Below are 25,158 nucleotides of genomic sequence, written 5' to 3' on the forward strand. Positions count from 1 at the left end.
ATGTAACATAGAAACATAGAAGATGATGGCAGATAAGGGCCATAGCCCATCAGGTCTGCCCACTCTACTGACCCACCCCCAAGTCTACTATCCTAGGGATCCCACTCCTGGTGACAGGTTCCCTTGGCTTAACCCTCTAAGGCAGTGATTCCCAACCCTGTCCTGGAGGAACACCAGGCCAATCGGGTTTTCAGGCTAGCCCTAATGAATATGCATGAGAGAGATTTGCATATGATGGAAATGATAGGCATGCAAATTTGCTTCATGCATATTCATTAGGGCTAGCCTGAAAACCCAATTGGCCTGGTGTTCCTCCAGGACAGGGTTGGGAACCACTGCTCTAAGGGATCCCACATGGGCATCCCATTTGCTCTTAAATTCTTGCCTCGATCACCTGCACCGGGAGCTCATTCCAAGGATCAACCACTGTCTCGGTGAAAAAATATTTCCTGGTGTCGCCATGAAATTTCACGCCACTGAGTTTGAGCGGATGCCCTCTTATGGCTGAGGGTCCTTTGAGAAAGAGAATCTCTTCTTCCATCTCGATATGGCCGGTAATATACTTAAATGTCTTGATCATGTCTCCTCTCTCCCTACATTCCTCGAGTGAGTACAGTCGCTAATTTTTCAGCCTTTCCTCGTACGATAGATCCTTGAGCCCCGAGACCATCCTGGTGGCCATCCGTTGCACCGACTCTACTCTCAGCACATCTTTTCGGTAGTGTGGCCTCCAGAATTGCACACAGTATTCCAAATGAGGCCTCACCATGGTTCTGTATAATGGCATTATGACTTCAGGCTTCCGGCTGACGAAACTCCTGCGGATGCAACCTAACAACTGTCTTGCCTTAGATGAAGCCTTCTCCACGTGATCAGCAGTTTTCATGTCTGCGCTGATGATCACTCCCAAGTCTCGTTCTGTTGAAGTTCTAGCTAAGGTCTCACCATTCAAGGTGTAAGTTCTGCACGGATTTCTGCTGCCGAGGTGCATGATCTTGCATTTCTTAGCGTTGAAGCCCAGCTGCCAGGTCGAGGACCAAAACTCCAACAAATGTAGGTCCTGTGTCATACTATCGGGTGAATTGCCATCTCTCACTATATTGCATAGTTTGGTGTCGTCAGCGAATAACGTTACCTTACCTTGAAGCCCCTGAGTTAGGACACCTATGAATATGTTGAAAAGGAGCGTCCCAAGACTGAGCCCTGCGGTACTCCACTGGTCACCTCTGATGTTTTAGAGAGGGTACCGTTAACTACTACCCTCTGAAGTCTGCCACTCAGCCAGTCATTGACCCATGTAGTTAGTGTTTCTCCCAGCCCCATTGATTTCATCTTGCTCAACAGCCTGCGATGTGGGACACTATCGAAAGCTTTGCTGAAGTCTAGGTATACGACGTCCACGGATTCTCCCAAGTCTAACTGTTTTGTTACCCAGTCAAAGAAGCTGATGAGATTGGATTGGCAGGACCTACCCTTGGTGAAACCGTGTTGATTGGGATCCCGTAGATTCTCCTCATCCAAGATTGCGTCTAATTTACGTTTGATTAGTGTTTCCATGAGTTTGCATACTATTGATGTGAGACTCACCGGTCTGTATGTATTGCCTTTTTTGCTGTATTTTATTAAGATTTTTTGTTGAAATGTATGTATGATTTTTTCATGCTATGAGCCACTTAGAACCTCCCCGGTATGGCAGCATATAAATAAATTATTATTATTATTACATCTGTGACTAGTTTAAGATTCAGCAGGTCAGCAAAGTAAACAGCACAATTACATTTGGTTTCAACAATATGGACCAGTCCACATTTTACATTGTTTGCGTATGTCATTAAAGCTGAGCTGAATGCTCAGTAAGCCAGGAGTGAGCTTGACAGAAGTGATAAGACAATTAAAATGTGCAGCTGTAAGGGTTTATATCTGAGAATGGCTGTGTGTGTTTCAGTGTTTTATCATCCTAATGTCAAAATTTTCTCTCATGTCCCCTAAATCCTGATTATAAGAATGTTAAAAGAGTAATCTTGGGGCGCTGGTGAGCGTCATCGGAGATGGCCGCCTGAACGCGTTGCTCCCGCGCGGGAAGAACTGAAAGAATCAATATCGGCATTTCCCCCCCCCCCTAAAAGTGAAGATCGATCGCTGCCAGACGAAGGAGAACACCATGGCGACCAGTAAAACCGGTAAGAGCCGTAGCTTGGAGCCAGTGTCGCCTTCCAAACCGCCGCTAAAAATTGACGACATCACCGCGGCCTCACTCCTCGAGGAGCTCCGTTCCCTTCGCTCCCTCATGGCGGATAATAAAACTAAATCCTCTCAGAAATTTCCACATTTAAAGCAGAGCTCACGGATTTAAATGCTCGTATGACTACTGCTGAGACCAATATCGCGATGAACGCTGAAAATATTAAATCTCTGCAGCGCCAGGCCAGACGTATCACGCTGTTGGAAGCCGAGTTGGAAGACCAGGGGAATCGGTCTAGAAGATCGAATTTTCGTATACTTGGCCTCCCTGAAGCGAGGGAAGGGCGCAACATGATAAAATTCTTAGAAGACACCTTGCCAAAAATTCTTACTTTAAACTTTCAACACCCTTTTGAAATAGAAAGGGCGCATCGGGTCCCCACGCAGCAGCCCAAAGTTCCTGGAAAGTACCCCAGGCCAGTTATAGTACGTCTGCTCCGCTTACAATCAAGTCCTTGAAATAATGCAACAGGCTAAACTACATGCACCGATTAAATTTGAAAGTCACTCACTCCTGTTTGTTCCGGATTTATGCAAGCAGACTGCTAAGGCTCGCAAACAGTTTTTGGAGTACAGACCTCGCCTGAAACAAATGGGTGCTAAATTTGGGATGTTATACCCTGCTAAGCTCAGAATTACCTACAACAACTGCACAAAGGACTTTACAAAACCTGATGATCTCGCTGATTACCTGGAAAAGCTGGCTCCTAGCAGTATAGACAACACCTAATGCTGACCCAGGGGGCTCTGCTGACCACTCTTTCCTGCTTTCATTGTATTTGCCATCTTTCAATTGCTTTCTTGCTGACATTGGGGGGGTTAATGCTGATAAATGATGTTTTGCTGTTATTTCTGTACTAGCATTCTCTCGTGCGGGGGATGCGCTGTGGCGCACTCCTTGAACCCACCATCCCATGGTTAACTTCTATTACTATAATGAGCTGTTCCTGTTGTTGTTTTTTGCTTGTGGTTGTTCAATGACAGTCCTACATGTTTTTGTATGCTTACATGTGATATTCTCCTTACATTTCATAGCTAGCCATCTTCATGATGTTTCCTTGTATAATTCACCATGCCTTTACAATGTATAACGCTTAATGTGAAAGGGCTTAATAACCCAATCAAAAAGAAAAAAATTGCTAACTACATTTCATCATTTAATGCTGATGTGATTTGCTTACAGGAGACTCATCTCACTGACATAGAAGCCAAAAAATGGTCTTTCCCTTGGGCTTACCAGTCCTTTATTCTCCTGCTTTAGGGAAGAAAAATGGTGTAATGATGTTCATTAGAAAAAGACCTGACATCTCTATTCTCTCCCACACCACTGATTCTAGTGGTAGGTGGATACAGGTATCACTTGCAATTGCCAGTGTCAAACTTATGGTCATGAATATATACGGTCCTAACGTAGATGAGGAGGATTTCTTTATCGAGCTGGCAGATCAAGTTAACATGTTCAGAGACTGCCACTGTATCATATGCGGGGACTTTAATGTTATTCAAGATCCTATTAAAGATAGGAAATCCTCTATAACTTACAAAAAATCCAAAAATTGGCACTTTTTACAGGACCTTATAACCCAATTCAAATTGGTGGATTCTTGGAGAGTCATGCATTTAAATGATTCAGATTTCACGTTTTATTCCACGCCTCATAATTCATATTCAAGGCTAGATTATTTCTTGCTGAGTCCTTCACTAGTTCATTGTATACAATCCACTGTCATTAAAGAAATTAGTGTTTCTGACCACGCACTAGTACAACTCCATCTCTCTGACATTGGAATCACATCTCCCACTAGGCAATGGAGATTCAACAATTCTCTTCTGCAGGATGATAATTTCCGCACATACTTATCCACTGCTCTCTCTGAGTACTTTGAGTACAATTCTTCTTCAGTCTCAAAGCCGATATATGTATGGGATGCCTTTAAAGCGTTTGTAAGGGGCCTTATAATCTCTTATTCTGCGTCAAAGAAAAAAGCTGATTTAATGGAATCTCATAATCTAGAGACTGACATAAAGAAACTCGAGGAGAGTCACAGGCTGAATCCAGCTGATATGAAGATCCTAGGACAACTTCAAGCACTCAGATATACGTACAATGTGATCCTGAGTAAGGTTGCTGCTAAACAAGTTTTCTCTCAATATGCTACCTACTATACAGAATCAAACAAATGTGGCCACAGTCTAGCCAACTTCCTCAAGGGCAAAAAGGATAAGACAAACATCACTGCTATACAGACCCCTGATGAAACTATTCTCCAAGAGCCAAAGGAGATTCTCTCTGCTTTTCACTCCTTTTATGAGAAACTGTACACCTCTGAGGTGGACCCTGAGAGAGATGTGTCTGCCTTTCTTTCTACTTTACCCCATGCCATTGTGGAAGACTCTGACAATATTTCTTTATGTCAACCTTTTACTATCTCAGAATTGTTTTCAACAATCTCCTCTATGGCAAAGGCTAAAACACCTGGCCCGGATGGGCTTACAACAGAATTTTACTCTGCTTTTCATGACATACTACTACCTCATATGCTTCATTTTTTCAACTATCTTATCACCACTGGAGAGGTTAGTGGATCATTTACTGAGGCTACCATCATCGTGCTGCCTAAGCCAAACAAGGATCCTTTGAAGGTATCGAACTACAGACCTTTATCAATGATAAACACTGATGCCAAAGTGTTTGCCAAATTACTAGCGACCAGACTTCAACCGGTACTGATTAAACTCATTTCTATGGATCAAAATGGTTTCCTAGCTAATAGGTTATCCACCAATAACCAATAACGCTCGCACTTTCATCAATGTGATTGCTCACGCTGACACCTTGTCAGAACCTCTGGTAGCTATGAGTTTAGACGCAGAGAAAGCCTTTGATAGGGTTGAATGGTCACAGGCAGCAAAAATTGACCCCACAATCACCAAACTAATAATCAATACAACAGACATCAAAGTGTTTCGAAAAGAAATCAAAACATTTCTATTCAGAAAACACGTCATTACCAACTAATATCCTCCCTTTATGCACAAGCTCTCCCTCTATAGAATAACACATTAATCAATTCTTAGAACCTTTCCTATCATACATACTCTGATTCCTATATAAACATTTTCCACACTATCCAATAAACTTCTTATGTCATTATTAGGTAACTTCCAATCTGTAAACCGTATAAACTGATATTCTCCACTATATTCTCTTATCACTTGTTTCCCTGATATATAATTTTCATAATTGAATCCTTTACCATACCATGTAATGTACATGAATCACTGTTATGTAATTTATCTAGATAATCTTTATTACGCAATTCTTTTGGTAATGTCCAAATCTCCTATAATTTGTATTCCGCCTTGAACAATATATAATGTATAATGTATTCAAAATTAATTTTCCTATGAACTGTTTTCCTACCTTCTTCTACTCTATGTTTATAACCTAACTAATTTATTTTTCTCAAGTACTTTAGCAAGAATGTGAGCCTTTGGGACAGTCAGGGAACTCTAAGTACTCTCTCTTCATCTTAATTAATCTTACTTATAGCATTTCTTCTGTTTCTACTGTAAACCGCTTAGAACTTCACGGTACAGCGGTATATAAGAAATAAAATTATTATTATTATTATCTTTTTCAGGTTCTAAAATGGTTTGGCTTTCATGAAGACTTTCTGGTTATTCTTAAAGTTCTGTACTCTGCACCTAAAACAAGGATATACATAAATGGTCTCTTTTCCACTTCTTTTTCCCCATCCAGAGGGACACGTCAGGGTTGTCCACTGTCGCCTCTTTTGTTCAACTTGGCGCTGGAACCTCTACTCATTGCATTACGTAATGATTCGAACATCAAGGGGATTCGGTGCAAAGAAAGAGAAATTAAAATATCGGCTTATACCGATGATGTGCTCCTTTATGTGACTGCTGACTCATTATCTCAGGTACTAAAGACTATTGACTCATACTCCTATATCTCGGGTTACAAGTTAAACATCTCTAAAACTGAAGTAATGCCGCTTAACTCACCAGAGTCACATGCTGCTGTACAACATCTTGGTTTACAATGGTCAGGGCGGAAAATTAAATACCTTGGGGTTTTTTATGCACCATCAATTGATGAAACACTAATCTTAAACTCGGATCAGTTAATTTCAACAGTAACGAAACTCACAACCCGGTGGACTCCCTTGCGTCTATCCTGGTGGGGGAGACTTGAGACGATAAAAATGATGATCACACCAGTGGTGAACTACACATTAAGTATGATTCCAGTTTATTTCCCTTTATCCACGTACAAATGTATAGAATCTATACTAACCAAATTTTTATGGAACAACTCTACTCCTCGCATTAGTTTACAAAAACTTAAAAAAGATAAGGTGGAAGGAGGGGTCAAATTCCCTAGCTTTCATGAATATCACACGGCGATGATTCTGCGTCAAAGCTCACAATGGACACTAAACTCATGTTCTTCCGACGTTCCCTCCTGGATGTTATTGGAAACTACATCAGATGTTTCTCAAGAAATTTTTTACTCTACCTTTACAGAACCTTCCGGAGTTCCAATCAGTGAACCGGTTCGGTCAACCAAACAAGCTATCAGACTTCTCGATAAGATGATGAAAATAAAGTGGACCGATACCTCTTATATTTATATCTGGAATAACTCCAAAATTAAGATACAAGGTAAAGTCGTCAATTGGCCTTCTTGGAAAAGGGCTGGCATAGCCTTTTTGGCTCACTTGTACTCTGACACTTCTTGGGTTCCTTTTGAGAAACTACCACATTCCTTCCTCTCATCATTACTGATGGTTGCAGCTTTGCCATGCCATCAAAGCTGGCTATGACTTGAATAATATTAAGTGTTCTAAACCATCTATCATGGGACTATATGAGTTGATGGCAATAAAATCCAAAGGTCAAACTGATGCATTGTACTCCTTACTCCTCAATCTCCGATATGATATGACCTTGGGTCTTTGGAATGTCTGGTCGATTGACTCAGGTGTAGCTTTATCACATACTTTGTGGTCCAAAGTATGGAAGGATATTAATACTGCTTTACATTCATCCTCTATTCTTCAATCAATGTACTTCTTATTACATAGAGCGTTCTGGACCCCATATAAGTTGTCCAAACTACCCAACTCGGAGACAAAGAGCTGCTGGTCATGTAATGCAGATAAAGGAACCCTTGATCATATGATATTTACTTGCCCACCTATCCAAACATTCTGGTCTCAGATCTGGGTAACCATATCCAAGATTGTGGGCATAAACGAACCAATCACTCTAGCAATTCTGATATATGGTAGATATGGCCTGCAAACACCATTAGATGACTCTCTGGCCAAACTGTTTAGATGTTTAATTTTGATAGCTCTTAAGCTCATTATTACAAATTGGAAAAAGGCTGACAACCTATCTTATGCTTTGTGGTGGAACACAGTTTGTTTGTCTATGAGATATGAAAGAATATTTGCTGAAAAACGTGGTTCAATTATCTCTCATGATGCTGTTTGGCTTCCCTTGACATTGTATTGTAAGGCACCATCTACTACTGATTAAAGTGACCTTATTAATGTCCTCTTTTTGATTTTCCATTTAACTTTACAGTGAATATCTCTTTGTATTAGCTGATTGACTGTCATATGTTTAACCACGTCTGTTTTGATAGTTCTCTTTGTACTGATTTATTATTGTGCATTATGACTTTGCTCTGTATTGTATTTTGTTTCCTTTGCATTTCAAAACAATAAACATATTGAACTTAAAAAAAAAAGAGTAATCTTCCTTTAATGTTTTCACCTTAGCTGCCATATTGTTTTTTTGTAATATTTTAAGTTATGCCCAAGTTCGATTCTTGTCCTTAATTTCTGGCTTGTTTTACCAACATAGCATCCTCTTAATTAATTTTTTTTTCCATTGAATCATTGAATTTATTTTTTCCATTGAATTTATACAAAAGCAAGAATATGAACCTTGATATTCTGAATGTCTTTTCCACGTGGATAGCTGTAGGATCCTGCATCAAGTATTGTCAGTTTGTATCATGTTGGTTTCTGGGATTTTGAGCCATTTTCTTCTATTAGGGATTCTGTTTGGACCTCACTCCTTAACTGTTGTGTTTCAGGTTTTATGTTTGCCGGATAGCTAAACTCTAGGAGCAAGGAATATTTTTTTCAATAATTCATCTCATATTACTACTAGTTATTTTAAGTCTTATCATTTTCCTTAGGTTTTCTAGATTTGGACTGTATGTTACTATAAGTATGTCCTATTATTCTTTCCTTATACTGCTGGATGTTTTTCTCTGGGTGTTTTGAGAGAGGATATCATTTTCTTACATTGTGGAACCACCACACAATTTGAAAAAATAAAACATAAAAATCTTTGGACTAACTTCCAAAATAGAATCCTAACTTGAAAAAACTGGCAGAAATTCTGCAAGACACCAAACATAAGCTGTTCGGCATACATACCTTTTTATTAGACTAATTAGGGTCTTGTTATCATCCACAACTTGTTGGTTCATCTTATTTCTACATATCCAATTGGTCTAACAGCAACCACTTTAACTCCTAAGCACTAAAGTACATTACTGCCATGTAGCCAGACCTCAGATTTTGGAGGGGCCAGGGCCCAAAGTAGTAGAAGGGGGGGGGGGGGGGGGCGTACAAAATTTTGCCTCACTCCCTGCCATTCCCAAATACTTGAGCTCCCCCATCTTAAACTTGAAAGTTGGCGCTGCCATGCCAGATTCTCCCCTCGTGCATTGTGAAACTAAGCATGTGTGAAGGAGGCCCTGTGCATGCTCAGTTTCACAAAAACCAAGCATTGGGGGGGGGGGGGGGGGACAGCCAGTATCACCAACTGCTAGACCTGCCCGATTCATCAATTCACTTTAGTTAATTGATTTGAATCGATTTGTTTTCTAAAAAAAATTGGACTCATCAATTCAGCGAGACCTGACATACCTCTGGGTCACCTAAAGCAGCAGCAGCAGTGGCGGCTATCGGGCAGAGACAGCGTGGTGAACAGCCTGCTCCTGGCGTGCCCCCCCCCCCCCCCGACACCTTTCCTCTGCTGCATCACTGATAAAGTCACTGATGACGTAGCAGAGTGAAGCCCTGGCGGGGCAGGCCAGAAGCAGCCTGTTCACTGTGCTGCCTCTGCCCACTGGCTACTGCTGCTTTGGGAGGCCCAAAAGTATGTCAGATCTCATGGTGGTGAGGGGGGTCAGTTGGGAGGAGCTGCAGAGGGGGATAGGAGGAAGGAAAGCTGCTACACATGGGGGGCTGGAGAATGGAGCTGAAGAATTGTTGGACGTGTGGTGGAGGAGAGGAAGGAAGAGATGCAACAGAGGTGGAAAGGAGAAATCCTGCATATGGTGGAGGAGAGGAAGGCATGCATGAAGATAAGAGAGAGAGAAATGTACATAGAGTGCAGGGCAAGAGAGATGGTGCATGGAAAGAGAGAAAGAAATGTTGCATATGATAATGGAGGGGAGGAAGGGAGAGATGCTGCATGGGTACATGGAAGGGACAGAGAGATGGTAGGCAGCGGGAAAGAAAGAGAAATGTTGGATAAGGAAAGGATTGTACAGAGATGAAAGATGAATTGTGAGCACGGAGAAAGAAGAAAACATCAAATGGGCAGGAGAACCTGGTGAGCAAGTTAACAGAACACAAACAGAAACCAGAGCCTGGTACCAACATGATTTGAATAATAAAATGACCAGACAACAAAAGGTACAAAAAATAATTTTATTTTCTATTTTGTGATTACAATATGTCAGATTTAAAATGTATATCCTGCCAGAGCTAGGACCTAAGATGGAACTATCCACTTGGGTGTTGTCTACAGATCTCCGATTCAATTGCAGTAAACTGACAAAGATCTGATTACGGATATACAAAAGTTGGGAAAGAAAGAGGAGGTGCTGTTGCTGGGTGATTTCAACCTGCCGGATGCGAACTGGAAAGTTCCATCTGCGGAAATGGAAAGAAGTAGGGAGATCGTGGATGCCTTTCAAGGGGCTCTGCTCAGACAAATGGTGACAGAACTCATGAGGGAAAAAGCAATACTGGATCTGGTGTTCATAAATGGAGAAAGTGTCTCTAATGTCTGAGTGGGGGCCCATCTGGGAAATAGTGATCATCACACGGTTTGAAATATAGCAGCCAAAGTTGATGGCCACACAAAACTCAAAAGTCCTGGATTTCAAACGTATAGACTTTAGTAGCATGGGGAAGTACCTGAAGAAAGAGCTGATTGGATGAGAAAACATTAGGAAAGTGGAAAAACAGTGGTCCAAGTTGAAAGGTGCAATAAAAAGAGCTACTAACCTTTATGTAAAGAAAATAAATAAAAATAAGACAAAAAGGAAAGAGATATGGTTCTCCAAACTAGTGGCGGAAAAAATAAAGCAAAAGAATTGCATTCGTGAAATATTAAAAAACTCATTAAGAGGAGTACAGAAAGGAATATTGGATAAAACTGAAAGAAGTCAAGAGAGAGATACATCTAGCGAAAGATCAAATGGCTATAAACATAAAAAAGATAGACAAAAATCTTTTCAGGTATATTAGTGAAAGGAGGAAAACAAAAAATGGAATTACGAGACTGAAAGAAAGTACGAACCGCTATGTGGAGAGTGATGAGGAAAAAAATGTGCTAAACAAATACTTCTCTTCAGTGTTCACAAAAGAAAAACATAGAGAAGGACACCAATTGGTCAGCAGAGTTACACCTGAGAATGGAATGGATACTGCACTGTTCACAGAAGAAAGCGTTTATGAACAACTTGAAAAATTGAAGGTGGACAAAGCTATGAGACCAGACAGGATCCATCCCAGGATATTGAGGGAGCTCTGAGAGGTTCTGGCAGGTCTTCTTAAAGATTTGTTCAATAGATCTTTAGAGATGGGAGAGGAGCGGATGTGGTCCCTCTCCACAAAAGTGGTTGCAGAGATAAAGCGGGAAATTACATGCCGGTACGCGTCACTTTGGTTACTGGAAAAATAATGGAAACAATGCTGAAGGAAAGGATAGTGAAATTCTTAGAAATCCAATGGATTACAAGATCCAAGGCAACATGGATTTACTAAAGGTAAATCGTGCCAAATTAATCTGATTGAATTCTTTGACTGGGTGACCAGAGAATTGGATCAAGGACATGCACTAGATGTAATTTACTTAAGATTTCAGCAAAGCCTTTGACATGGTTCCTCATACAAGGCTCAAAAGTCGTGAACTGGATTAGAAGCTGGTTCTCGGACAGATGCCAAAGGGTGGTGGTTAATGGAATTCATTTGGAGGGAAAGGCGACTAGTGGAGTGCCTCAGGGATTAGTGCTAAGACTGATTCTGTTTAATATGTTTGTGAGCGACATTGCTGAAGGGTGTGACAGGGAAGCTCCTGTCCCAGTGCCAAGAACTACAAAACCCAGCATGCACCCTGTCCTGAGCCCGAGAAAACCTGGCCCGGAACGGGGCCAGCCAACACAACCAGGAAGGGAAGAGGGAAATCAGGCCATAGCAAAGCCCAAGAGTCAGAGGGGGAGGGCAGTTGACACTAATTACTCTCCCTTTGGCTCCTTTCCTCAGGTAGGGAAACTAAGGTCCAACCCAGGAGGGGGTGGGGCTAGCCCTCAGGAAACGCAAGTTAAAAAACCTCTGACACCACTTGAAAGGAGGCAACCAGGAAGCACAGGTGAAGCTACTGCTAATCAGCACTCAGCAAGGAAGGCTTGCAGCTACCAGGGAGGAATGGTGCCTCAAGCCAGGACCCCATCCTGGAAACAACCTAGCAGGAGTGGAATTGAGAGCCCGGGGAGGTATCTCACTGTGGGGGACCAACCTTGGAAAGCAAAGTCCAGAGATTGGCCAAAAGCAGACACGGTCAGTACAGACCTAACCCCCAGGCAAGGAGGTAACTGGCAGGCAGTGTCTGAGGATGCCGGGTGGGGGAATAGTCTGAGCCAAGAATCTTTGAATTATGATATGGACAGTATTAGTGAAGAATGTGAACCTGGAGAGGACATGGAAATAGGGGGAGAGTACGATTGAGAGTTCATGCTAACTTTCCCCAAGAATCCAGTCCAGGATTAGGAATCCTGAACAAAGCCCTGCTAGAGGAGGGCAAAAGTAAATTGCTTTATGAGGAAAAGAAAGCATTACCAATTACTTTAAGGTGCCTTCTTGAGACCTGGAAAGAAAGAGAGTTAATGTGGTTTTCTGCGGGGAACGGCTTCCCCAACCAGAGGTGTTCAGCAGGAAACTTGAAAGCCAAACTTTTGTGGGTTTTCTTTTGTGCTTCAGTTTGTTTGGACTTACATTGAATAATGAGCCTGGAGGCTCCAGGCGAAGCCTAAGGACTTGAGCCTTGTTTGAATTTTCAAAATATGCAAAGCTGAATGTTTATTCCAAGCTAATTTTTTTTCTTTAAAGAAACTTTAATAAACTTGCACTTTTGTTCTCAGAAGATCCATTTCCGGGTTTTCCTTTTCACCAGCCACATAAAAGGCGCTACATAAATCTACCTGTGTTGCGCGCCCGGCTTCCCACCTACTCAGGAGCGGGCCCGGCCACAAGGGTTAGAAGGTAAGGTTAGCCTTTTTGCAGATGATACCAAGATTTGTAACAGTGTGGATACCCTGGAGGCAGTGGAAAACATGAAAAAGGATCTTCAAAAGTTAGAAGAATGGTCTAACGTCTGGCAACTAAAATTCAATGCGAAGAAGTACAGAGTGATGCATTTGGGGGGTAGAAATCCGTGGGAACCGTATGCGCTGGGAGGTGATAGGCTGATAAGCACTGACGGAGAGAGGGACCTTGGGGTGATTGAATCTGAGGATCTAAAGGCATCTAAACATTGTGATAAGGCGGTGGCTGTAGACAAAAGGATACTAGGCTGTATAGAAAGAGGAATAACTTGGAACATGAGGATGTTACTGGCCAGACTTCATGGTAGATATCCTGCACACCGGATGGACGACAAGCTTCAGCATTTGGAACCTAGGACAATATCAGGTGGACTTTACAGTCTATGACTTCTAATGCACTTATCTTATGAAACATTATCTTCGTTTCTGCTTTGGTTATCAGATGGGATCTCCCTTCTTTTTGTATTTCCACTATATGGCTCTCTTTCCTATTTTATAATGCAATTCTTTACCTTAACCCTATCGTTCCAGTAGGTCCTGTATGTTTTAATATTTTACTATTTTTATTATGTATGAACCGCTTAGAAGACTGATAGGTGGTATACAAATTTTTATTAAACTTAAAACTTGAAATATCAAAGAAGAGACAAGTTAATTTAAATCATGTATTTTTAATGTGTATAACTAACGGGCAGACTGGATGGACCATCATTTACAATGTTACTAAGAGAGACAAGAAAAGTCTTTTTTGTTTTGTTTAAACCACAGCACCAGCATGGGGTTGGAGAGGGCAAAGAGGTTGGGGGTGGGTGAAGAAGCTACAAAATAAATAAATATATATATATAAATATATATATATATATATATATATATATATATATATATATATATATATGTAGGGGGAGGGTTTTTTCCAATGACTGTAAAAAGGAGCAAAGTAAGTATTTTCAACACACACTCTATGTCCCCTCATTAAAAATTATTGGTACCCGCCATACCTCTATTTTCTCTGTCATGGCTCCTAAGATCTGGAACTCCCTCCCCATCACATATCAGAGCAGAACAAAATATAGATAAATTTAAGGGCAGTTTAAAATGCTTCCTTTTTAAAGATGCCTACAAGTAATTTAACCTTTTTTTATTATCTTATCACCTTTTTATCTCACCTCCTTCCTTTCCTCATGTTTTCTTTATCTTCAAAATTGTAGTTCTCTCCTCTCTCCTCCTGTTTACTATCCTATGTTGTGTTTTCTTGGTCCGTGTTAGATCTTTCTGTTTTTTTATATTAATTCCCCCTCTCTTTTAATTTTCATGTATTATTTTAATGTACAATGCTTTGAATTTTTTGATTAGCGTTTAATCAAATTTTAATAATCTATGAAATTATGATATTACTAATCTTTAAGCCCGTTACATTAACAGGTGCTAGAACAGATGTGTGTGTCTGTCTTTCTTTCTCTCTCTCTCTCCTTGGCTGCTTTCTGTCTGTCTGTCTTTCTGTCTCTCTCTTTCCTCGGCTATCCACCACCACTCCTTGCCTGCTCCCTGTCCAGCAGTAGCCCTTCTCCCTTCCTTTTACCTCCCCCGTGTTCAGCAGCACCTCTTCCTTGCTCCCCCTGTCCATCAGCAGCCCTTCTCCCTTCATTTTACCTCCCCCCTATCCAGCAGCACCTCTTCCCTGCTCCCCCTGTCCAGAAGTAGGCCTTCTCCCTTCCTTTTACCTCCCCCCTGTCCAGCAGAACCTCTTCCCTGTTCCCCCTGTCCAGCAGTAGGCCTTCTCCTTTCCCTGCACCCCCTGTCAGGCATCCCCCCAAAGCAGCCCCCTTTCCTTCTCCCACTCCACTTCTTACCAGCAGAAGGGACAAGGGGGTGAGAGGCTTCGGGTGCGAATTCGGGAAACACAGATGGCTCTGGGGAAGTTAGTAGATGAGGGTATTAAATTTAATATGGACCTTCTCTGGTTGAAATATTTTGAATCTGGAAATAGGGCAGATAAACTATTGGCCCATCGCGTTAAATTGCAGAGGACTCAGTCTAACATACTGTCTATTAAGGCCAGAAATGGGACCACTTTGTTTGAGGAGGCCAATATTCAAAGGTGATTTCGGAACATCAAGGGTCGGAGGATGAGATTACTGAATATGTGCAGTCCCTAGGGTTGCAATCCTTGTCTGGGCCAGAAGCACAGGGGTTGGATGCTGATATCATTGTGGACGAAATGTTTCAAGTTATACATAAGCTGAAGCCGAGCTTAGATGGATTTACAGGGCTATTTTATAAGAAGTTTTCACCATTGGTGGCCCCTTTGTTAGTGCACCTCTTTAATTCCTTGAAAGATGGAGAGCAATTACCTTTTTATATGAGATTGGGGAAGGATGATACACAGTGTGGCAGTTATCGCCCTATTTCTCTTTTGGCTATAGATACAAAAAGTTTGGCCCGTGTCTTGGCAGATAGATTGTCTGCTTTTATGCCAGTGCAGCATTTGACCTGGTAGACCATAACATCCTACTACAAATTTTGGACACAATAGGTATCACTGATAAGGTATTCTCATGGTCTGAAGGATTCCTAAAATCCAGAACCTACAGAGTAAAGTTGAACAAAGAAAAATCAGAACCTTGGTCCAACCCCTGCGGCATACCCCAGGGATCCCCACTATCACCTACTCTCTTCAATCTCTATATTGCCTCCCTCGGCACAGGCCTGGACAAACTAGGCCTAACCTCATATAGCTATGCAGATGGCATCACAATTCTCATACCTTTTGATCAACCCAGGCCCTCTATGACAGACACACTACACCAAAAGCACAGTTACTTACAGTAGATTTATGTAGCGCCTTTTATGTGGCTGGTGAAAAGGAAAACCCGGGTAACGGATCTTCTGAGAACAAAAGTAACAGGTGTTATCCAGGGACAGCAGGCAGCCATTCTCACATATGGGTGACATCATCGACAGAACCCAGATGCGGAAGCCATGCAAGCAGACTTGCTTGTAGAAACTATAAGTTTTGAGTCGACCGCACCGCGCATGCTCGAGTGCCTTCCCGCCCAGCGTAGGGTGCGTCTCCTCAATTCAGATAGCTAGCAGAGAAAGCCAACCAGGGGATGTGGGTGGGTTGTGAGAATAGCTGCCTGCTGTCCCTGGATAACACCTGTTACAGTAAGTAACTGTGCTTTATCCCAGGACAAGCAGGCAGCCTATTGTCACATATGGGTGACCTCCATGCTAACCAGAATGGGATGGTGGGAGTGCTGGCATTTTAGGAGAATAAATTTTGTAATACTGTCTGGCTAAACTGGCCATCCTGTCTGGAGAAAACATCCAGACAATAGTGAGAAGTTTAAGTATGAACCGAGGACCAAGTAGCAGCCTTGAAAATTTCCTCAATAGGTGTAGATCTGAGGAAAGCTACTGAAGCTGCCATTGCTCTGACTTTATGGACTGTGACTCCACTGTGTAGGAGTAATCCAGCCTGGGCATAGCAGAATGAGATATAAGCAGCCATCCAGTTGGAGATGGTACGCTTAGATATCGGATGTCCCAACTTGTTTGGATCGAAGGAGACAAAAAGTTGAGGAGTAGTTCTGTGTGGTTTGGTGTGTTCCAAATAGAAGGCCAAAGCACGTTTACAGTCCAGAGTATGAAGAGCTGATTCTCCAGGATGAGAATGAGGCTTTGGAAAAAACACTGGAAGAATAATGGATTGGTTGAGATGAAATTCTGAAACCACTTTAGGGAGGAATTTAGGATGAGTACGAAGGACCACCTTGTCATGATGGACCACAGTGAAAGGTGGATCAGTAACTAAAGCTTGTAGCTCACTGACCCTTAGAGCAGAAGTGAGGGCAATGAGAAACACCACTTTCCAAGTGAGATACTTCAGATGAGCCTTGTCAATTGGTTCAAATGGAGGTTTCATCAATTGATCAAGGACAACATTGAAGTCCCAAACCACAGGGGGCGGTTTGAGAGGAGGTTTGACATTGAAAAGTCCTTTCATGAATCTGGAAACCACCGGATGAGCAGAGAGTGGTTTCCCTTCAATAGGCTGATAGAAAGCCGTAATTGCACTGAGATGGCCTCGTATAGATGTAGACTTGAAGCCAGAAGTGGATAAGTGCAAAAGGTAATCCAAAACAGAAGATAAGGAGGAATGTTGAGGCTCCTTATCATGAGAAAAACACCACGTAGAAAATCTAGTCCATTATTGGAGATAGCATTGTCTAGTGGTAGGTTTCCTAGAAGCCTCTAAAATGTCTCTGACAGGTTGAGAAAACTGAAGAGGAGTCATGTTGAGAGGTACCAAGCTGTCAGGTATAGAGACTGCAGGTTGGGATGAAGCAGAGATCCATGACTCTTTGTAAGCAGAGAAGGAAAAACTGGTAGAAGGTATGGCTCCCTGTTGCTGAGTTGAAGTAGAAGGGAGTACCAAGGTTGTCTCGGCCACTGAGGAGCAATCAGAATCATGGTGGCATGATCGTTCTTCAACTTGACCAGAGTCTTGAGAATGAGAGGGAATGGAGGGAATGCATAGAGGAAGAGATTTGTCCAATCCAGAAGAAAAGCATCTGCCTCGAGGAGATGAGAAGAGTATATCCTGGAGAAGAACTGAGGCAGTTTGTAGATGTGGGAGCTGCAAAGAGGTCCATCTGAGGCGTTCCCCACTGTGAAAAAATGTGATGAAGAGGCGAGGAATGGAGTGTCCATTCGTGAGGTTGCAGAAGATGACTTAAGTTGTCTGCCAAGCAATTTTTCGCCCCTTGGATGTAGACAGCTTTGAGGAAGGTGTTGTGGAGGATTGCCTAGTCCTAAACCTTCAGAGCTTCTTGACAAAGGGAGGCAGATTCTGTCCCTCACTGTTTGTTGACATAATACATGGCGATTTGGTTGTTTGTCTGAATGAGGACTACCTGGTCGTGAAGAAGATGTTGAAAAGCGTTGAGAGCCTTGAAAATCGCTCTGAGTTCCAACAGATTGATGTGACATTGACGATCCGCACTGGTCCAGTGGCCTTGTGTACAGAGACCTTCGAGATGAGTGCCCCAAGCATAGGTCGAAGAATCTGTCGTGAGGACCTTCTGATGAGGGGGCGTTTGAAACAGCAAGCCTCTGGAGAGATTGGAAGAGAGCATCTACCAACGGAGAGACTGCTTCAAAGAAGGAATGACTGTTATCTGTTGAGAAAGTGGGTTGCAAACCTGCGTCCATTGAGAAGTCAGGGTCCACTGAGGAATTCTGAGGTGAAGTCTGGCAAAAGGAGTCATGTGTACTGTGGAGGCCATGTGACCCAGTAGTACCATCATGTGTCTCGCTGAGATGGAAAAGCGGGAAGACACTGTATGACAGAGTTAAAGGAGAGCATCATGACGTTGTTGTGGAAGGAATGCTCTGAGTTGGATAGTGTTCAGAACAGCACAGATAAATTGTAGATTCTGTGAGGGTTGAAGTTGGGATTTGGGAAAGTTGATTTTGGATCCCAAACTTTGTAGGAACCACGTAGTCCATTGGGTCAATACAATAAACCCCTGATATGCAGAATATTTGATGAGCCAGTGGTCTAGGTAGGGAAATACCTGAAGACCATGGTTCCTGAAAGCTGCTGCTACCACTACCAGGCACTTGGTGAACACTCTGGGGGAGGAAGCGAGGCCAAAGGGTAGCACTCTGCATTGAAAATGCAGATTCCCCACCCGAAATCTGAGATATTGACGGGAGGCCGGATGAATGGGAATAAGTGTGTAGGCCTCCTTGAGATCCAGAGAGCATAACCAGTTGTTCTGCTCTAGATGGGGATAAAGAGATGCCAGGGACAACATTCAAAATTTTTGTTTGACTAAAAACTTGTTGAGAGCCCTGAGATCCAGAATGGGCTGCAGATCACCATCTTCTTCAGAACAAGGAAGTAACGGGAGTAAAACCCCCTGTTCTGCTGTTCCAAAGGAAGTAGTTCTATGGCATAGACAAGAAAAAAACTTAGAATAATTTAAGACCAAACTTAAAAGTTTTTTATTTACAGATGCTTTTAATGACTAAACTCCTCTGCATTTCCAATCTAATTTTCTTCGTTAATTGTCTGTGTCTCCCTTCCTAATGTACTTCCCTTGAATTATTAAACTTAACAATGAATGTAACCATTAAATAACTTCCCTTTTGTTTTATTATTATATGTAGAAATATCTCACCTAAATGTATTTATATCTATTTAAATAAGTTTACTTTTTTTACCCAAATTATTGTATGTTTAAATGATATGTTACCTAAATTTTTGAACAATTTGTACATCGCCTAGAATTTTGAATAGGCGATAAATCAAAATATTTAATAAACTTGGAAACTTGGAGCTTCCTGAAGAAGAAGGGCGGTCTGGGATAGACTGGAAGGATACTCTCTTGGAGAAAGCTCTGGTGGAATCTGAGTGAAATGAAGAGAGTATCCTTCCCTGATGATGGACAGCACCCAGAGGTCGGATGTAAATGTCGTCCATCGGTGGTAAAAATGATGGAGACAACCTCCTATAGGGGGAAGAGAAGTCAGAGACAGAACGGTGGTGGTTATGCTCTGTTTTAAAGTCAAAAAGGCTGGGTAGCCTTAGGTGCAGCAGAAGGTTGAGATTTTTGTTGTTTCTGAGGTTGCTGTTTCTTAGGAGGAGGCTCTGGTCCGACAATGGGTTTTCAGAAGGCGTTCGACAAGGTTCCACATGAACGACTACTTCGGAAAATTGCAAGCCATGGAATTGAGGGTGAAATACTCACATGGATTAAAAACTGGCTGGAGCATAGGAAACAGAGAGTGGGGGTAAATGGATAATACTCGGACTGGAAGAGCATCTCCAGTGGGGTGCCGCAGGGCTCAGTGCTTGGACCCGTGCTCTTTAACATCTTTATAAATGATCTGGACACAGGTACGACGATACGAAGTTATTCAGAGTAGTAAAGATGCAGGGGGATTGCAAAGATCTGCAACGTGACATAATCAAGCTCGAGGAATGGGCATCGACATGGCAGAATGTGGATAAGTGTAAAGTGATGCATGTCGGTAACAAAAATCTTATGCACGAATACAGGATGTCCGAGGCGGTACTTGGAGAGACCTCCCAGGAAAGGGACTTGGGAGTTCTGATCGACAAGTCGATGAAGCCGTTCACACAATGTGCGGCGGCAGCAAAAAGGGCAAACAGAATGCTAGGAATGATAAAGAAGGGGATCACGAACAGATCAGAGAAGGTTATCATGCCGATGTACCGGACCATGGTCCGACCTCACCTAGAGTACTGCGTCCAGCACTGGTCACTGTACATGCAGAAGGACACGGTACTACTCGAAAGGGTCCAGAGAAGAGCGACTAAGATGGTTAAGGGGTTGGAGGAGCAGCCGTACAGCGAAAGATTAGAGAAACTGGGCCTCTTCTCCCTCGAACAGAGGAGATTGAGAGGGGACATGATCGAAACATTCAAGGTACTGAAGGGGATAGACTTAGTAGATAAGGACAGGTTGTTCACCCTCTCCGAGGTAGGGAGAACAAGAGGGCACTCTCTAAAGTTGAAAGGGGATAGATTCCGTACAAACATAAGGAAGTTCTTCTTCACCCAGAGAGTGGTAGAAAGCTGGAACTTTCTTTCAGAGGCTGTTATAGGGGAAAACACCCTTCAAGGATTCAAGACAAAGATAGACAAGTTTCTGCTGAACAAGAACGTGCGCTGGTAGGGCTAGTCTCAGTTAGGGTGCTGGTCTTAGTCCAGAGGGCCGCCGCGTGAGCGGACTGCTGGGCATGATGGATCACTGGTCTGACTCAGCAGTGGCAATTCTTATGTTCTTAAAAGATTTCTCGTGCTCAGACAATTTCTTGGCGGCAGCCTCTATGGATTTATCAAAGAGGTCATTGCCCTCACAAGGAATATTAGCCAGATGATCCTGAAGGCTGGGAACCATATCGATAGTGCGAAGCCAGGCCAGACAGCGCATCGCTACAGAGAATGCAGTAACCCTTGAGGAAAGTTCAAAGATGACTGAAGAAGATGCAACCTGAGTTGAAAGACATGCTGAAACTCTAAAAGCCTGTGTTGACCAAGGTCTTTAGAAAAGCCAGGGAGTATATCAATAAAATACTTGATATAAGTAGTAAAGAGGAAATTATAATTTAAAACCCTGGAGGTCATCATCAAATTTTGATAAAGATGACGGACAAACTTGTCCATGGTCCTGCCCTCACTTCCAGGAGGTACGGTAGCATAGACCCTTGAAGGATGACTCCTCTTCAATGAAGATTACACAAGAAGGGATAGATGAAATAGTTGGGGGTTCTCAAAGCCCTTGCAATGTAGAGTTCTATACCTCGATTCCAACTTGCCTGGAATAGGAGGGATAGCATAATGAGTCTCCAGGTTTCATTTGAAATTCTGAAACAGAAGCCTGTTAAGAGGAAGCTTGAGAGACTCTGCAGGAGGTCGAGGCATACTCATTTCCTCTAAATACTCCTTAGAGTACTGCATTCCAGCGTCCAATTTAAGGTCCAGGTCCTAAACCCTCTGACAGAGGAAGAAGGAAAAGGACAATTGATCCGCCAGAGCATGGCCTTGAGAGGGACTCGATGACCTCGAGGCTCCTCGAGTGGAAACGAAGGCGAGGCCTCTCTGGAGTATTGGTATCCCAGTGAATAGACAGACTGGGACAAGGCACTGGAATCAGCTGAGTCCTCGGGTTCTGCGATTGATGTCCTCGATCGAGTAATTGGAGGCCTCGAAGAGCTGGAAGGCCTGAACAAGGTTGGCTTTTCTCTAGAACAGGACCTGCGCCTCGATGAATGCCTCGATAAGGGCCTCAACCGGCGACGAGAGTGCTGCCTGGAACAGGTCTCATGTGAGGTCGAGACTTCACCCTGTGCCTCAGAACGGGCAATGCCTTTGGAGAAGGTATAGGGCTGGAAACTGTAGATCGAAACCCCATAGACTCAGTGGTTTGGATCGAGGAATCTCGAAGCACTCCCAAAGACTCGGCTCCTTCTATGGAGTGTGAGGATTCCAGTTGAGACACTTGCAAAGACTTGACTCTTTGCATAGAGCGTGTAGCTTACAGACCAGACACTCGCAAAGACTCGACTCCTTGCATAGAATGTGTAGATGCAGCTTGAGGCACAGGCAAGGACTTGACCTCTTGTCAGCCTGCTGAGTGCCCAGGCTGGACTGCAGGAAGCAGAGTCGAGGCAGGACTGTATTTGCTTTAGAATGGTCTGGATGGTAGCCTGCAATTGTGGATCCGAGTCTGAAACTGGACCACTTGCTGAGGCTAAAGGTGGGAGAGGAAGCATGCTTCGACTTGGAGGAGTGAAGCTTGAAGACCACCGCCAGAACCGTCTGCTGAGGCATCTGACCTGAGGGAAGCTCAGGAGAAGACTTGGCAGATTTACTCGAGGTCGAAGACTGTCCAAATGAGGAAGGTCTGACAAGACTTGAGGTCGGAGTTGTGGAGGCAGGAGGACACCCCGCAGCAGGCTTGACCAAGTCAGAGGTCAAGGTCGAGGGTATAGCACGGGCTTCCATACTAAAAATCTTTTCCACTTGAACTCGTCGACGTTTGAGGGCTAACACTGGCTACACTTCTTGAAGCCCTTGACCAGTCGGGACATAGAAGGAAAAATAGCCGCTGCAAAGTCGAAGCCCGCAGGCTGAGGGAATGTGGCAGGGCCCACCAGTCAGCCGACGAAAATAACTCTTTTTTTTTTTTTTTATACAATAACTAAAAGAAAAACACAGCGACCCAGTAATAAATAAAATAAAACATGCGCCGCGGTAAGAGAAGGCACAAAGCGAACTAAGTTCAGTGCAGAGCATCAAAAACAGATTTCTCGGCTCCGCGGAAACCTGAGAACTGAGGAGACACACCCTGTGCTGGGCGGGAAGGCACTCGCACATGCGCGGTGCGGCAGACTCGAAACTTCTGAGTTTTCTACAAGTCTGCTTGCGAGGCTGTCCGCATCCGGGCTCCGTGGATGACGTCACCCACAAGTGAGAATAGGCTGCCTGCTTGTCCTGGGAAAAACCTTTCTTCTAACTTCCCAAATTACAAACAATTTAAAATTCCCATCAAGGAAGAGAATGAGGAAAAGCCAAGTCACTGAAGATTCTGCTTGGAACATGCTCATCTCCAGATTTCCTCGCCGATACCTCACTGCTGTCTCACCAAGTAGTAGAACTGAAAGATTCAAAGGCCAATATTCCTTCTGTAAAGAGGCTTATTGATACAGCAACCAGACAGTCAATCAGTGACCTACCTTTCTACAAAGCTCCAGGCTTAGTACACCAGAGGGAAACAATGTAACATTAACAATAAAAATAAGTTTCAAAATACAAACGGCATAAAAATAAAAGCCAAAATGTAATAATGTTCTAGTGCCTGCAGTGACACTTGTTCAGGAATTGTGGGAGTGAAGATAACATTCAAAAGCCAGTCTTCTGGGCTTTTTTTCTAGGAAACAATCCTTAAGGGAAAGGAGGCCAGAGAAACTCAATAAACTTTGCCCCAACACCAAAATTTGTATAACAATGTCAGCAATTTGGGCCGAGGGACATTGGGGTCAGCGGTGCACAAGCGCGTTGCTGGGTGAACGTGCGCCACTTCTAAATGTCTGCCTCAGTTCTCATGAGGCGAGAACTGAGGCAGCCATTCAGAAGTGGCACGTGCCCCTGCAGCAGCACTCATGTGCGCCACTGGCTCCGACATCCCAGTAATCAGCAGGCAGCCGTCCTGCAAATTACCAGCAACTGGCACAATAAGGAAGTGTCGCAGGCCCAGGCATTAGCGCGCTTGTGTGCCATGGGCCCCGACAAGCAGCAGGCAATGTCCACCGACCTCCAAAATTTAAAGGTACTCGGGTGGGGGGGAAGGGAGAGGGATATTCGCTTCATAAGACGCACCCTTATTTCCACCAACTTTTGGGGGGGGAAAAAAGTGCGTCTTATGGAGCGAAAAATACGGTATATATGGCAAGGCCAGTAAACAAATTATCGGTGGAGGTTATACATGCAAGCATCTAAGAGAACTCCCAACGAGCATCACACATTAAGCTAAGAAGAGGTAATCAATATATACCTAATGCAATATAATCTGAAATACTAAAGCGTGGAATGATGTTTTACTGCAATCACACTTTCAAGTTTGGTAGTAATACATACTGTATTCCACCATACCATGAATTCTACTTTGGATAAGTTATTCCAGCAATGCAATATATTTTTGATAGCCATAAACAATAGGATATTAAGCGAGCGTTGGGTAATTGTCTTGTATGTTTCCTGTTTGCTTTAGGAAGCCTCTTAATGCAGCACTCTTACCCCCTCTTCTACAAAGCCGCGCAGCAATAGCCCCAAAGCCCTTTAAATCTCTATGGGCTTCAGGGCCATTACCACACGGCTTTGTAGAAGAGGGGGTTAGATATGTGTTTGCTGGCAAAAATCCACTGTTTGCATCAAGTGATTTACTATGTGAATAGAAAAAATACACAATATTATTTTTTTACTGATTGCACTTCGTACACATAATATTAGGAGGGTTTTTTTGACCCATGATAATACCCTTGCCCCCATATGTGCCCTTGAACCAAGCCATGAGCTTTGGGCATGGTGACATTTGAGGTCTTTTCCCCTCTATAGTCAATATTCATCATTTTCTTTTTGTGTTCACACTAAATTCTACCCACATCCCATCAGTCACTTTTCTCCTTCTTACCTCTCACAGCCAGTTTTATCATTATTGAGAGTTTTGCAAATAGGCGTGCTCTGGCGTCATCTTTTGGTCCCTTAATATGTTTAACTTTGGACCATTTATTGTGCCCTGCTGAAGTGGCTGCAGACAAGTGGAGGCATGTAAACTGTGAGCACTGAGACAAACTGTGCTGAGGGCAAGAGCCAAGTGGAAGATCACATCTGAAGGAAGAAGCCTGAATTCCCAGTAGAGATGCCAATAAATTCCTCTTATATGGCAATTTCACTCTTCCAAAGGCTGCAACAGCCACAGCCATTTCAAACCTCTGTCTTCCTCCTGCCTAAAACAATCAATTTTACATTCTTCAAAATGATTGTATGACAGTATAGAAAAAAATACATGCTGCTTTTCACAGGGATGGAATTTTCTTTTTTTTTTTTTTTAACTTAAGCACCAGTCAAAAACATTTAGGTTATTTTGCTGCTTTTTTTTTTTTTTTACTTTTGATGTTTACTTTGGATAGGCAAAAGAAAACAAAAACAGGAT

The 25,158-nt window shown here is 42.9% G+C and overlaps 1 protein-coding gene across 1 annotated transcript in view; it reads right to left on the minus strand.

The window, feature by feature from the left end:
- LOC117354881 (translational activator of cytochrome c oxidase 1-like) overlaps positions 1–24,928 on the minus strand; it is a 120,063-nt gene extending 95,135 nt beyond the window's left edge. Inside the window, exon 1 of the mRNA XM_033932841.1 lies at positions 24,637–24,928. Coding sequence (XP_033788732.1) covers positions 24,637–24,928 — 292 coding nt within the window. The remainder of the gene's footprint in view (positions 1–24,636) is intronic.
- Positions 24,929–25,158: the final 230 nt, after the last annotated feature.

The sequence above is a fragment of the Geotrypetes seraphini genome, chromosome 2 (genome assembly GCF_902459505.1).
Source record: "Geotrypetes seraphini chromosome 2, aGeoSer1.1, whole genome shotgun sequence".
Taxonomy (NCBI): domain Eukaryota; kingdom Metazoa; phylum Chordata; class Amphibia; order Gymnophiona; family Dermophiidae; genus Geotrypetes; species Geotrypetes seraphini.